This window comes from Leopardus geoffroyi, chromosome A1 (assembly GCF_018350155.1).
Source record: "Leopardus geoffroyi isolate Oge1 chromosome A1, O.geoffroyi_Oge1_pat1.0, whole genome shotgun sequence".
NCBI lineage: Eukaryota > Metazoa > Chordata > Mammalia > Carnivora > Felidae > Leopardus > Leopardus geoffroyi.
In genome coordinates, this window is record NC_059326.1 from 121,490,478 (window position 1) to 121,506,334 (window position 15,857).

The 15,857-nt window shown below is 39.4% G+C and overlaps 1 protein-coding gene across 4 annotated transcripts in view; it reads left to right on the top strand.

The window, feature by feature from the left end:
- Positions 1-4,498: 4,498 nt before the first annotated feature.
- The window catches only part of RBM27 (RNA binding motif protein 27), a 73,207-nt gene continuing 61,848 nt past the window's right edge, over positions 4,499-15,857 (top strand). For 3 of the 4 annotated variants that reach the window (XM_045492716.1, XM_045492725.1, XM_045492745.1), the window contains exon 1: positions 4,506-4,757. In XM_045492716.1, coding sequence (XP_045348672.1) covers positions 4,699-4,757 — 59 coding nt within the window. In that variant the 5' untranslated portion in view covers positions 4,506-4,698. Of the gene's footprint in view, positions 4,758-15,857 lie in introns of all 4 variants that reach the window. The other variant, XM_045492734.1, reaches the window with a different exon arrangement.

Sequence of the window (15,857 nt, forward strand, 5' to 3'; positions counted from 1 at the left end):
CGCCACCCAGGCGCCCCTAGCAAAGCTCTTTTAAACTTTTTTTTTTTTTTTTTAATTTTAGAGAGAAAGAGTGACAGAGAGTAAGAGCGTGCACATGAGCTGGGAGAGAGGCAGAGAGAGAATCTTTTTTTTTTTTAAGTTTATTTATTTTGAGAGAGAGAGATAGAGAGGGAGAGGGAGGGAGGGAGGGAGAGAAAGCACAAGCTGAGGAGAGACAGAGAGAGAAGGAGAGAGAGAGAATCCCAAGCAGGCTATGCACTGTCAGCACAGAGCCCAACGTGGGGCTTGAATCCATGAACCGTGAGATCCTGACCTGAGCCAAAGTCAAGATTCGGTCACTTAACTGACTAAGTCCCTCAGCCACCCTTAAAAGCAACTGTTTTTTAAATTGAGATACTTGTAGAGTGATATACAGATGTAGGAAATAATAGAGAGAACTTTTGCACACTTCCCAATTTTCCCCAATGGTAATATTTGCAAAACCATAGTATAATATCACAATCAGAATATTGACATCAACACAAGTTTTATGCTTATTCATTATACATGTCTACATGGGTATACACATATAAATTAGATTCTTCTTTTTTTTTTTAATGTTTATTTATTTACTTTTGAGGGAGAGAGAGAGAGAGAGGAAGGGAGGGAGGGAGGCTCTGACAGTGCAGAACCTGATGTGGGGCTCAAACTCATGAACCATGAAATCATGACCTGAGTCGAAATCAAGAGTCAGATGCTCGACCAACTGAGCCACCCAGGCGCCCCACATATAAACTTGATTCTATACAATGTTATCACCTCTGTGTCTACCCCCATAGTCAAGATACAGAACACTTCCAACACCACAGGGATCCCTCATGTTTAAGAACCACACCAACTTTCCCTCCACACCCTCATCTCTGTCCTCTGCTCCTAAAATTATGTTATTTTCAAAATGTTATGTAAATGGGACCATCCAATATATAACCTTTGAGGACTGGCTCTTTTTCTTCACTCAGCCTAATTCATCCAAACTGTTGCCCATATCTATAGTTCCTTCCTTTCTGTGGCTGAGTAGCATTCCATGATGGTACGTATGTATTATAATGTGTTTAACCATTCACATATTTAAGGCTATCTGATGCTGATCCCAGTTTTGGGCTATTATAAACAAAACTGCTATAAGTACTTGTATGCAGGTTTTCGTCCATGAACATGTTTTGATTTCTCTGGGATCAATTCTCAGGAGTATAATTGTTGGGTGATATGGTAGCTGCATTCGTGTTTAGAGAAAATACCAAACTGTTTCTCAGAGTGGTTGTACCATTTTGCCATTTATATTAGCCATTCTTATAGCTATGCAGCGTGACAGAACTTTTTAAAAAAAACCCTTATAACATAGTTTTCCTAAGAAAACAAATCTACATTTCCATAATGAAGAGAGACAATTCCAATTGACTTGCTATTTTTCTGCTAACTCACCTTTGCCTTTGCATAACCAAGATTCAAATCATATTTGTTTGTTAATTTATTTACTTACTTACTTACTTACTTACTTACTTTTAGGTAGGTTCTACAACCTGAACAACGTGGGGCTCAAACTTATGACCCCAAGATCAAGAGTTGCATGCTCCACCTACTGAGCCAGCCAGGTGCCCCCAAGTGACTTTTATTGAAGGGACTTTTCTCTGAGCCAGATGGACTGCAAATGGGGATCCAGACTCAGGAGGCGCTGATATTTTGATGGGTGTGTTGTTTAATCAGATGATCACCATAAATGTATAGAAATGAGAGAGTCTGTCTGTAACTATGAACTTCCTTGTTTGAAATTCTACCAAAGCTTTGTCTGATTGCATTTAAGGGAAACATCATGATTGTAAATTTCACAGAAATTTAAATCTGAAAAATTACTCTCAACCTCTGTTATCATACATCTGGGACAGCACTTAACCACAGGATAGGGAATAAGACAAAAAAAAAAATTGTGGACAAATCTACTCTGATTATGGAAGGCCCATCTCCCTCTGTCAACACTTATGTGAAATTGCATAGTTAACAGTTCTTCCTGGTTGAGGCCCAGTTACCCTCAAGCGAAGAAAGCAAACTTGATTTGAATAAGGATGGTTTACACGTGTATTCTTCCTGTAGTCACTTTCTTTTCAATGTCTTATATCAATAATATTTTCTAGGTAAATTGGCATCTCTTTCTCCTCCTGTGAAGATAAAACTGAGAGAGAAGTCAATCTTTGTTAAGTATCCATTTTAGCATCCACCTTAACTAAGGAAAAAACATTTATTTAATATTAGTCTTACTCTCTATTATCCCAAGAACAGTGCCTAATGGTGGTAAAGGGCTCAATACATATTTGTTGAATGAATTTTGAATGAACCACATGGTGAATATTTCAGTGTTTGCTAGTGAGATATTTAAGTGAAGGTTATAGGTGTGGGCTTTGTGGTCAAATACACATGGTCAAGACGGGGTCTTTCCACTCATTAGTTTCATGATCTTTCTGGGATGCAATTTTCTCATCTGTGAATAGTGTTTACTATACAGGGATACTGTGAAGATGGGAAGCAATAACACATGGAAATATTTAGCACAGAGCCAGCATAGAGTATGTAGTCAACAACCGTGGCTACAGATGATTATTTACAATACCTGACAGTTAGCCTGCCAGAATGTGAGCTCCCAAAAGGCTGGATCCATATAAATGGATATAACTTTTCAAAGTTTTGTGATGAAAGCAATTCCTGTTACATTTCTATCACACTATCAGGTTCTTTCCTAGCCTTAGGCCTAATCATATCACTTTTACACTTAAAAATTTTTTTTCTGTCATTTTTGGATAATAATTCATCTATGTACAGGAAGAAAAGTGAAGGAAACCTGTGGGTAAGCATAAAGAAGGGGAGGAGAGAGGGAAGAAGAGGCAACAGTTGGATATGAGAAAACTCTGGACTTGCTGTAAGAAGATCCAGATGCAAATTCTGCTCCATCTACAGATATGTGTGATTCTCAATAAACCACTCAGTCTCTGGCCTTTTATCCTTATTTGCAAAGTTAAGGAGAAGGTGTCAGGGAAGGGGGTTCATTAGATGATTTCTAAGTGCATTTTGCTTTTATTACTCTATGTAAGGGCCAGTAAGCCAAACCCTGTTGGCTCTTGGCTCTTCTGTATATCTGTAAGGTAACAATGGCTTTTCCACTTTTAAATGGTTTTTTAGAAAATCAAGAAAGTATGTTGTGACATTTGAAAATCATCTAAAATTGAGTATGTTTTATTCGGACATAGTCATAATCATTTGTTTATGTATTACCTATGGCCAGTTTCATGCCAAGAGGGCAGAATTGAGTAGTTGCCAGAAACCATATGGCCCACAAAACAAGGGATATTTAGTATCTAGTCCTTTTAAGAAAAAGTTTGCTTTTTTCTGCTCTATGTGGATAAGTATACTTGCTTATTTTGGGCTGACCCATCTCTTTTATATGAGGTTTGTGCTCATCAGGTATTTTTCAAAATATTATTATATTGCACAATCCCACAAACAGTTCAGCTTTCTGAGAGACTGTTTTGCTAACCATTGGAATCCTGGTGCCTTACACAGTGCTAGCATAGAGCAGGTGCTCAGTATTTGTTGTTGAGTAAGCATTCTAAGACCAGTGCCAAGCTAGTAATTTCAAAACTTCAAAAGGAATTTTTTTATCCAATACAAACTAAGTTGCCTATTTTGGTAATTTCGATTTAAAAAAAAAATTTATTTTTAAAAACTTTGCTGACCAAAATTCTCCCTGCAAAAAAAAAAAAAAAAAAAAAACAAAAAAAAAACCCTACTGAATTTTAGATATCCAGTGAACAGAGAATTTAAAAAAAGATTAGAATCTTTTTTTTCCTAAATAAAGCATGTATTAAAAATACTGGTAAAACTGAAATGGCCTCAGCCTTTTACAACTGTGCGCCACGTTTTAAAAATGACGATTACTGGAGTCCAAGGAATGGTTGTCAGAAACATTCTGCGTAACTTAAGCATAGCGGCGAAAAATACAAGCATGTGTGCTGAGCAAAATGATTGTGCAAGGAAAAAAAAAAAGTAAAATTTTGTATTCTGTGCAATGTGTCGAACGTGAACGTATTGCACGTTGTGTTGCAGATTTACTACAGCTGAGTCATTTCGGGACACAAGTGTGTTTCCAGGAAAAAACGAGAGGAAGGAACCAGGCTGAGGGGCTTGTCGGGTTCCCCCAGGCACTCCCAGTAGCAGACACCGGTATTGCGCGGCGGGCGACGGCGTGGTCAAAAAGGCGCCGCGGCCCCTTTAAGACTCACAGCACCTTCTCCAAGATACCATCTTGCACCAGGAGTTCACGTAAGCTCTCCACCTACCTTGCTATATCCCTCCTCCTTAACTGGGTACGGCCTGCCGGCGGGGCGAGCGAGCTTTTTCATTGGCTCTGCGCGCACGGCCCTCTTATTTCTATTGGTTCTTGCGCCCGCCACTTGACGCTATCTCCTGCCCCCCTGAGCCGTCAAGCTAGGTTGAGTGAGGGCTCTTGGGTTAGTTCCTGTTAGGCCCCGGCCGGGGGAGTAGGTTGAAGTCTCCTAAGATGCCCGGTGGGCTGGGGCACCGGGAGCTGTGAAGAGAGGGTGAGGAAGCGGCGAGGGGAGACCCGCGGCAGGCCTGAACAAGACCGGCGGCCGAGCCCGCCTTCCCTGCACCATGCTCATAGAGGATGTGGATGCCCTCAAGTCCTGGCTGGCCAAGTTACTGGAGCCGATGTGAGTGAGCCAGGCTGGGCCAGGGCCGGCGAACGTGGGCGTTGGGGGCCCGCGGGGGCGTGGGGGGAGGGGAGGCGGCGTGGGGGAGGGTGGAGCGGAGGGGCCGCGGTCCGGAGGTCCCGGCGACGTCTTCTCTGTAGTACTATCACCATTGTGGGGGGGGCGGTGGCGGGGGGGGGGGGGCGACGAGAGGCAGGGGCGTAGAGGCGGTGTGGCTGTGGGACCGGAGGGTGGGGGTGGGGGGCGGCAAGGACAGCGAGGGCTTTTTAAATATAAATATTAGGGTGTTGGAAGGGGTAGCAGGGATAGTGAGGGAATTTAAAATTTTACTCTTTGAGAACAGCGGTAGATCGCAAGGCTATCGAGGGATTTTTGAATGTGAATATTAAGGGTGTAGCAGCATGTCGAGGGCTTTATTAACAATATTAGTACGAGGCTAAAAGATCCAGAAGCAGAGTATCGAGGGCCTTTTAAAAACATGAAGACAGAAAGGAATAGTAGGGATACTGAGGGTTTTATAGTGATTATTGATGAGCTCTAAGGGTTCAAGAATTTTGAAGGATTTGAGAAACATGAGGTAGTTGAAAGGGATATGTGAGCATTCAAGTGTTTTTGGGAATTACTGGAAAGCTGTTAAATAGGATAACAAGGATATGAAGGGATTTTAAAATATTATCTGGGAGTTGTTAGTACTAGGAGAACTAATAACTTTTAAATACCATTAAGGGTTAGAAAATACTGAGATTTTAAAGTTTGAGGGTTGAAAGGGTTACCCTGGTATTTAATATTATTGGAGGAGTAGTTGAAAGGGGGTATACCTGCAACATGTAGGGATTTTTAGGTACAGCCATAGGAGCAATAAAAGGGGTAGAAGAAAGACTACGAGTTTTGTAAATATTGTTGAAGGATTGTGAGGGCAACTGAGGATATTGGGGTGTAGGATTATTGTTGGCGGGCTGAAGAATCAGAAGGGCTTGTTTTTGAAAAATATTTGGGTAGTATTAGTTATGGAATTACTGGGACACTTGAGAGAGAGCAGAGGTACCAGCTTTTTGTTTTGTTTTGTAACCATTTTAAGAGCTTAGGATTGTGGTGAGTTTATTTGAGATATTGGGATATAGGTAGTTTCTGAAACATCCCAGAGAGGGAAGAGAAGGAATGCTGAAGGGAGAGTTGGAGAGAGATGATATCGAACTCTCTTGGGAAAGAAGGCTTGGAAAGAGAAGGGAAGGGATCATTTCCTGCCCCCTCCTCATTTCTAGTGCTTATTCTCCTGTTAGAGGTCAGGACTTGCTGGTGAAAGAAAAGGGGTAGAGGAAGAGATGGGCAGGCTATAGGATTCATTAGATTAGACCATTTTAGTGGAAACATTGAGTTTTTCAGAAGTGTAAATTAGGGGTAGTTTGGGAGGCGTGGAGGTGTGGTAAAGCTGGGGCTGTTGGGAGACAGCTACTTCCCAGTTTATGTCCTGGTCCTCCTGAGAAATCTTGTTAAATAACTTTGTTGTTGTTTTGCTGCTTTGATTTCTTCGATGTGAACACCTAAGAAGGGAGTCATCTTTAGTCCAATGTGTCAGCCTTATGAAGGTAGGATGGTTGAAGGAGGCAGCATTAGAATTTTGGTGTCTGACATGCTTTTTACATTCTGAGGATGAGTATGTGAGAGTACAGGTGTGAATGAAAGTACACTAAGGGCTTCTGGGTTTTATATTAGTGTTGGTCTACTTGAAAGTTTTGTAGAAGAGTATGGGTGTCTTGAGTCTGCTGTCTTTTTCTGCAGTAAAGTTTGGGAGCACAGAGATCGAGATGTATTGTGATGAAGGTAGAACATAAATAGATTTAGTGAAATTGACCATATATGGAAAAGGCTGAAAAAAAGGTCATGTTTAAAAAATTGTTTACCTTCACGTTCTTTGACATCAAAAAACAAACCTTGTGTGCGTGTGTGACAGTTTTGGCTCATATAGGCTCTGATTTTGTTTGTAGGTAGAGATTCTATAAGAATTACATGTATATGTCTTTAGTAGAAGGTGACTAGTTTTAATGTTACTTTAATGTTAATTGCCTTTTTTTTTTTTTTTAGTCCTCCCTAAAATGTTTTATTCTGGGTAGTGGTTTTTGTTTTTGTTTTAAACAATTTTTTTTTTTTAACATTTATTCATTTTTTAGAGACAGAGAGTGAGCGGGTGAGGGGCAGAGAGAGGGGGAGACACAGAATCTGAAGCAGTCTCTAGGCTGTGAACTGACAGTACAGAGCTGACGCTGGGCTTGAACTCACAGACTGTGAGATCATGACTTGGGCTGAAGTCGGTTGCTTAACCAACTGAGGCACCCAGGCGCCCCTGTTTTTGTTTTTGTTTCTTTTTTAATGTGAAAATTTAGTTTGGGTACAAACTTAAACCTAATCGTGTTTTTTCCCTTGGCTTTTTATACTAATAAGTTTATAGGTATTCTGTAATTTTTATGGGTAAAAATTATCTTTGAAAGTGATTAGTTTCCCCATTTGTTTTTACTTACATGTTCAACTGAAAACACCCAAAATGCTTTTTTAATTATTAAAAAATTGTTACTTTTTTGGGGCTAAAAAGAGCCAAAATCACTACTCAGGCTTTCCTAGAAGTACAAATTAAAAAATACTAATTTTTAACTCATAGAAGTATGGTTTCAGATGGAAGCGTTAATAAGAGACAGCAAATGCAAAAAGGAAAGAAATAAATGCAGATATATGTATTTTCATTAGTTGTCATGGGATTTTTTTTTTAGACATCCTAAAATATAATAAATGATATGCTAAAATGGGTTGTATTTGGTAATTTACTTTTTGCGTATTACAGATTGTAGAAAATTTTCATGGCAGATTGGCATGTTGTTATGACCTAGCGTTTCAGAGCAGTTGTTAGGGTTTCAGATAATGGAGTTGAAGTGGATATGTTGGAATCATACTGTGTCCATGCACATGATCTTCTATTGTGTTTTCTTAGCTTAGTTTATGGTTAAGTAAATTTATAAAAGATTTTAATTTTTAGGGGCTTTTAAGTATGTTGTGTTGCATGTAATGGGGTATTTCTAAACCAAGGCATTTTACATTTAATTATTTCTTATGGACAAATTAGAAATATCATATACTAGAGCTTATCTGTTAGCTTCCACTTCTTTTGTAGATTGGGGACCTATCTTTTACTTTAAAAAATTATTTTTTAATGTTTACTTATTATTGAGAGACAGAGACAGAGCATGAGCATGGGAGGGGCAGAGAGAGGGGGAGACACAGAATCTGAACCAGGCTCCAGGCTCTGAGCTATTAGCCCAGATCATGACGTGAGCCAAAGTTGGACGCTTAACCGACTGAGCCACCCAGGTGCCCCATGTCAATTACTTTTACTAGAGGAAAGACAAAAGGACAGTGCCTGGAAGAAATGACTCCTTAACTGACTTGGAAAACCTAGTACCATTTTCATTGGCAGTGCAGTCAAGAGAGTGAAACCATCTCAGTCAAGAAATTTATATCTCTTTTCCTACTGCTACATGAACAGACTGAATTCACAAGTCTTGTTTGAGATCTTTTTTTTTTTTTTACTAAGTTTATTTATTTATTTTGAGAGAGAGCACGATCTGGAGGTGGGGGTGGGGAGAGAGAGAATCTGAAGCAGGCTCCTTGCTGTCAGCACAGAGCTCGACGCGGGGCTCAATAGCAGAAACTCCTTAACTGAGCTGAAATCAAGAGTTGAACATTCAACTGATTGAGACACCCAGGCGCCCCTTGTTTAAGGTCTTTATCTTTGCTCACTTTCAAAATATCCTAGATGTCAGTCAGAGAGACTATGTAGGGATTATGTACAATTGGGAGATGTCATGGTTTCTATTAGAAATAACATCTCATTTTCAGTAGGTGGGCCCTTTAAGAGTAAAGTCTAACTAAAATCCAAGGGATAAATTAAAAACTGATGAAGTTACAAGTTTAGAAAAAGCTCAGGCAGTAGAGCTTTGCTTGGGATTCTCTCTCTCCCTCTCTCTGTCTCTGCCTTTCCCCTGCTTGTGCTAGTGCTCTCTCAAAAGTAAATACATAAAAAAAAAAGTTCAGGCAAGCATTTTTCTTTTTAAGAAAATATTTATTTTTTGGGGTGCCTGGGTGTTTCAGTCAGTTAAGTGTTCTACTTGGGCTCAGGCCATGATCTTGTGTGTTCAAGTCCCGTGCTCAGAGCCTGGAGCCTGCTTCGGATTGTTTCTCCCTTTGTCTCTGTCTCTGTCCTGCTAGTACTCTGTTTCTATGTCTCTAAAGAATAAATAAACATTAAAAAAATTAAAAAATATATTTATTTATTTTGAGAGATAGAGAGGGGAAGAGAGAAAATCCCAAGCAATCTCCACGTTGCCAGCGCAGAGCCCCCACTCAGGGCTTGAACTCATGAACTCAAATCAAGAGTCAGACACTCAATCCACCGAGCCATCTGGGTACCCCCAGGCAAGCATTTTTTAATAACAAACATGCATTTCTACCTGAAAATGTCTTTATGTATTTATTTTTATTTGAGAGAAAGAGTACAGGCCAGGGAGAGAGAGAATATTAAGCAGGCTCCATGCTCAGTAGGGAGCCAAATGTGGGGCTCCATCCCACAACCCTGGGATCAAGACCTGAGCGGAAATCAAGAGTTGGACACTCAACTGACTTAGCCACCCAGACACTTCCCCTAAAAGTCTTTAAGTGTTTTAAGTTATTTACATTATATATAATATATATATATAAACATAATTCAAAGCTGTTTGTTTAGCTTACTTTAAAAATCTGTCTTGGGGGGCGCCTGGGTGGCGCAGTCGGTTGAGCGTCCGACTTCAGCCAGGTCACGATCTCGCGGTCCGTGAGTTCGAGCCCCGCGTCAGGCTCTGGGCTGATGGCTCAGAGCCTGGAGCCTGTTTCCGATTCTGTGTCTCCCTCTCTCTCTGCCCCTCTCCCATTCATGCTCTGTCTCTCTCTGTCCCAAAAATAAAAATAAACGTTGAAAAAAAAAAATTAAAAAAAAAAAATAAAAATCTGTCTTGGTATGTGTTTTATTTTTTTCTTTATTTTTATTTTTTAAAGTTTACTTATTGTGAGAGAGAATATCCCAAGCAGGCTCAGTGTGGAGCCTGATGTGGGGCTCGAACTCACGAACCTGTGAGATCATCACCTGAGCCAAAACCAAGAGTCGGATGCTTAACCATCTGAGCCACCCAGGAGTCCCCTTGGTATATGTTTAAAACTTTTTTTCCCAATGTCTGTTTTGAGAAAGAGAGACAGTGAGAGCGGGGGAGGGGCAGAGAGAGAGGGAGAGACAGAATCTGAAGCAGCCTCCAGGCTTTGAGCTGTTAGCACAGAGCCTAACAATGGTGCTCGAACTCATGAACTGTGAGATCATGACCTGAGCCGAAGTTGGACGCTTAACTGACTGAGCCATCCAGGCGCCCTCCTTGGTATATGTTTCAAAATGAGTGATGGGGTTTGTAATACTTTTTTGTACAGTTGCATCTATCTATTGTAGTAAACACCATTATGTGAATCAGGGCATTTAGTTTCTAGTGCTGTATCTATCTCTGATTTACTGTGTGACTTTGGAGAAATTCTTTAAATTTTCTCTAAACAGTTAATAATATTAGCCATCTACCTATCTTTCAAATATGGTATGAATATTAATGTGTAGACTATAAAAAGTGCCTGTGTACCTTAGAATCATTAAATATAAATGTAATTTTGTGGTTTTTGAAATGTGAAAATATGTTAAACTCTTTTTGCAAAAATATTTTACTTAATATTGTTAAGCATTACTGCTACTTACTAGAGAGCAGCTAGAGTCTCACTGCGGGCCTGTAGGTAGGACCGGTAATTGGTGAAAGCCGTGACTTTGATGTGTAGCTTCTGTGATTTCAGACCATAGCAACATCTTTTTTAGTGCACTAGGACATTGAATATGTTGTCATCTTGGAGTATGATGGAAAAGGCAGCAGTAAGCTTCATAGATAGATCACTGTATTGGTTCAGTGTTCAAGGAGGGAGTATACTTTGAACTCTATAGAGTTTTACATGCCACCATAGATTTGCAATCCTTATCGCATTAAGTTCTGATTAGTAATGTCTTCAGCTGCTCAAATAGGAGGAAAAATCATCACCTAGTAGCTATGACACCTGACCTCTTACATAAATAAACTACTAGGGTGAAATGAGTATTTTGAAGGAATTTTCTTAAAAGATTGAGAAGTTCTGATAATGTGCTTAGTGGCCTCAAGGAATTATTCTGCCTCTAAAGTGCTGTCATTGGACTCGTTTAAGGAGACTGACGCTTAACTATTTCACAGAAAAGGACTTATTTTGACCAGAAGACTTCTTGGCAAGTTTCCGCCCCCCCCCCCATTTTTTTTAATGTTTTTATTTATTTTTGAGAGAGAGACAGAGCATGAGCAGGGGAGGGGCAGAGAGAGAGAGGGTGATACAGATTCTGAAACAGGCTGTAGGCTCCAAGCTGTCATCACAGAACCTGACGCGAGGCTTGAACTCATGGACCATGAGACCATGACCTGAACAAAGCTGGACACTTAACCAACTGAGCCACCCAGGCACCCTACAAAAAATTTTTGAATGTTTATTTATTTTTGAGAGAGAGAGAACGAGAGCACGAGTAGGGGAGGGACAGAGATAGAGGGAAAGACACAGACTCCGAAGCAGACTCCAGGCTCTGAGCTGTCAGTACAGAGCCCGACATGGGGCTCGAACCTACGACCCACAAGATCATGACCTGAGCTGAAGCCAGATGCTTAACCACCTGAGCCACCCAGGCACCCCTTGGCAAATACACTAAGTTTAAGGACATACTTGTTCTTATGTCCTTTGGTTTGCCTCCTAAATATGTCTGACTTTTTTCTTGGCCCAATTGCTATAGGCTAGAAGCCAGAAGTTGCTCTTATAGCCCTCTGTTTCCTATCACTGTCTTGTCTCATCTTCTGATAGGGTTATTGCTTACTTTGTTGTGAATCTGTTTTTTAACCATTTGTTATTTTGTACTGTAATTATTTGTTTTAATTTTCAGCCCTTGGCCACTAGACTGCAAGGCAAGGTCTGTCTTACTTAGATTAGACTAATTCCATTACCAAGCAAGATGCTTGGTACTTAGTAAACATTCAGTAAATGTTTAAATGAATCAGTGTCCTTATATGTATATGTACACATTGGTTGACAATTTTGAAAAGTACTATTTAAAAAAATTTTTTTTAATGTTTATTATTTTTTGAGAGAGAGAGAGAATGTGCGTGTGGAGGGGAGGGGCAAGGAGAGAGAGAGACAAAATCTGAAGCAGGCTCCAGGCTCCAATCTGTCAGCACAGAGCCCAATGCGAGACTGGAACTCAGGGACTGCAAGATCATGACCTCAGCCAAAGTCAGACGCTTGACTGACTGAGCCACCCAGGTGCCCCATATTTTTTTAATAGCCTAATTTTTAGGGTATACTTAGCTGGTGACTATTGATTTGTAAGCCATAGTCTGAATATCAAAACAGTGTTTGCAGCTGACAGGTATATATATATATTTTTTTTCTCCAAGGTAAATCTAGGTATTTTCTTCCATTCATGAAAGCCTCTAATTAATTAAGGGGAAGTTGAAAGCTTTCATTCGAAAAGAAGTAGAAGTGCCATTATTTCTCTCTTTTTAATATGTGTTAACAGGTTCTTACAACTTAATGTTATTCATATGAACTTTTTTAAAAAAATTTTTTTTAATGTTTATTTTTGAGAGAGAGAGAGACCGAGACAGAGCAGGAGCAGGGGAAGGGCAGAGAGAGAGGGAGCAACACACGGATTTCGGAGCAGGCTGTAGGCTCTGAGCTGTCAGCACAGAGCCCGATGTGGGACTCAAACTCACAAACCATGAGATCATGACCTGAGCTGAAGTTGGACGCTTAACCAACTGAGCCACCCAGGCGCCCCACATTAACTCTTTTAATAAAGTCAGTTCAGGTTTTACTTCCTTTCCTCCTCCTCTTCTTCTTCTTCTTCTTCTTTTTTTAATAAAAAGAGATAAGGGAGGGGGCAGAGAGAGAGAGAGAATCCCAAGCAAGCTCAGGCTCCTTGCCTAGCCTGGACTCAGAGGCAGGGCCTGAACTCATGACTGAGAGATTATGACCTGAGCTGAAATCAAGAGTTGGATGCTTAACTAACTGAGCCAGCCAGGTGCCTCAGATTTTATTTTATTTTATTTTTAAATACTCATTTATTTTGAGAGAGAGAGAAGAGTGTGTGTACAAGCTGGGGAGGGGCAGAGGCAGAGGGAGAGTGAGAGGGAATCCCAAGTAGGCTCCATGACCAGTGCAGAGCCCCACTTGGGCTCGATCTTAGGACCATAGTGTGAGATTATGACCTGAGCCAAAAACAAGAGTTGGGACACTCAACTGATGGAGCCACCCAGGCACCCCTAACATTATATTTTTAAGTAATCTCTACACCCAACATGAGGCTCGAATTTAACAACCCAGAGATCGAGAGTCGCACGCTTCACCAACTGAGCCAACCAGGTGCCCCCTTTACTTGTTTTTCCAGTGTTGTTTTATCAACGGAATAATCTGAACACAGATCTCAGGATCAGACATTTTGGTGTTTTATTTAGGTTTTTTTTTTTTCTTACAAAGTAAAAATAAAAGCATTATTATATTATAGAAAATATAGAAAGAAAAAATAATAAAATTGTATTAATTTCTAGTTTCTCTTGTGTGTTTGAACTTCGTGTAGCTATAATAAGAATCAAATGTAAAATTAAAAAAAAACCTAATGTTTACTTATTGGAGGACCTGGGTGGCTCATTTGGCTAAGGGTGCAACTTCAGCTCAGGTCACGATCTCACAATTCATGGATTTGAGCCCCACATTGGGCTCTGTGCTGACAGCTTAGAGCCTGGAGCCTGCTTCTGTCTCCTTCAGTCTGTGCCCTCCCCCGTTTGTGCTCTCTCTCTCAAAAGTAAACATAAACATCAATGTTTACTTATTTATTTTTGAGATAGAGAGCGAGCAGGGGGAGGGCAGTGAGAGAGAGGGAGACGGAATCCCAAGCAGGCTCTGTGACCTGAGCCAAAACCAAGAGTTGGGTGCTGAACCAACTGGGCCACCCAGGTGGCCCCAAATGTAAAATTTCTTATCTTGATTTCTCCATTTTACCTTATATCAGAAATGTTTTTCGTATCTGTGTATTTTTATAACTATCACTTTGGATCCCTTATGTTTCATAAACATTTACAATAAGAATGGGTGGGTACCTGGGTGGCTCAGTCTATTGAACATCCAACTTTGGCTCAGGTCATGATCTCACTGTTCTTGATTTTGAGTCCCTCATCAGACTTTCTGCTGTCAGCAAGGAGGCCGCTTTGGATTCTCTGTACCCCTCTGCCCCTCCTGTGCTCTTCGCAAGTGCACTCGCTCTCTCTCTTTCTCTGAAAAATAAACAATAATAAATGTATATTATTTATATAAATATAATAAATAAAAATAAAAATAAACAACAATAAGAATGGGTATCTTGACTTTTTGTTAAAAATAATGCTGTTTTTATATCATATATATATATATATATATATATATATATATATATATTTAGCACTAATTAGGTATAGTGTTCTCTATGTTTGGCTTTATTTCCTGAGGCTAATTTCTCATAACTACAACTACTAGTCAGAGAATATGAATATTTTTAATGGCTGTTGATACACATTAAGATCAGGAGGTTCTTTCCCCTATGGCTCAGTAACGTATTTCATTGTCTCACTTCTGAAACAAATATCACACTAAGGTATAACTTAAACTTGGGCCCTTCTTATTCAGGAACATGTAGATTTTTCTGAAAGTGGAAGAGGTTTAAATAGTGTTGGTTTTTTCCTTAAAAAAAAAAAAATTAGACTTCTCTAACTTTTAAGTAGTGTTTCTTGGCTAGGGCCTAAGGCAAGCAAAGACCTTTATTCTTTGGTCTTGGGATTGGACATATGTCTGAGATCTGTAAAGCTGATATGCCACCAAAGCAGATGGGTCATAAACCTGTAGTGGAGATTTCATTAAGGAGGAAAGGACAAATTTGAGGATTTTACAGATATTTTTAGGGCAGTATTTCTGTTAACTTCCCCTGATGAAAATTCATTATAGTTGATTTTTTAAAATAAAAGATAATTGAAACATGTTCTTAGAATATTATTATGCAAGATGTAAATTTTAAGGAGTCCTCATGTTTCTAATTTCCATTAAACTTAAGGAAATTTATTTCGTTCTTGATTTTAACTGGAAGGTAACTATTGGTTGAGACTTCAGATACATTAATTTGTCATGCAGATTTACAGTAGGAAAGCATATGCTATAAAATATGCTATAAAATAATTTTACTCCCTGGAATTGCAACTGAGTTTTACTTCCACAAGTATGCTTTCTGCCTGATCTTAGGTGGATTCCTTAATTTGTCTTTACATATTTACAAATTTAGATATCTATAAAATGAATACTAATTCATTGTGCTGTTAAGGCCTTTTAAAGACTATAGTAGAATAGTAATTCAGATGGGTATCATTATGTTTTCTAATCTTTCTTACAATAGAAACCTCTTTCTGTCTAGAAATGTGTGTACTTAACACAGCCGTGGATCCAAGATTTTAAAATCTTTTTTATTCTCAAACATGCTTGTCCCTATAGTTAAGGAGAAATTAGTTTCCATAAGCTTTGGTTACAAATAAATAGCTAAAAGATTTAAAATACTCTGGAATAAGAGAATAAGAAGTCGTCCTGCATTTGTCTCATAAATTACCAAGGATCTTAGTCATGCCCCGATTTTTGGGACACGCTTTTGGAAGTCTTGTTGGTGTCAAAGCTACTACAGTATTGTATTTGTTAACTTCTAAAGATTATATAGTAAGAAGTGATAAAAGACTATATAAGAACAGTCATAAAGGTACAGAAAATTACAGCATAAAACTCTCCGGTGTATTTAAGTTTCACCATTCACTTCGTGTGACTTGATTATTTCAGACTGGTAATTTCCGTCATAGTACTTGATGGGTACATATTAGGAGCTGTTCAATTTAAATGGTCCCATTCCTTTGGTTGTAAACATGC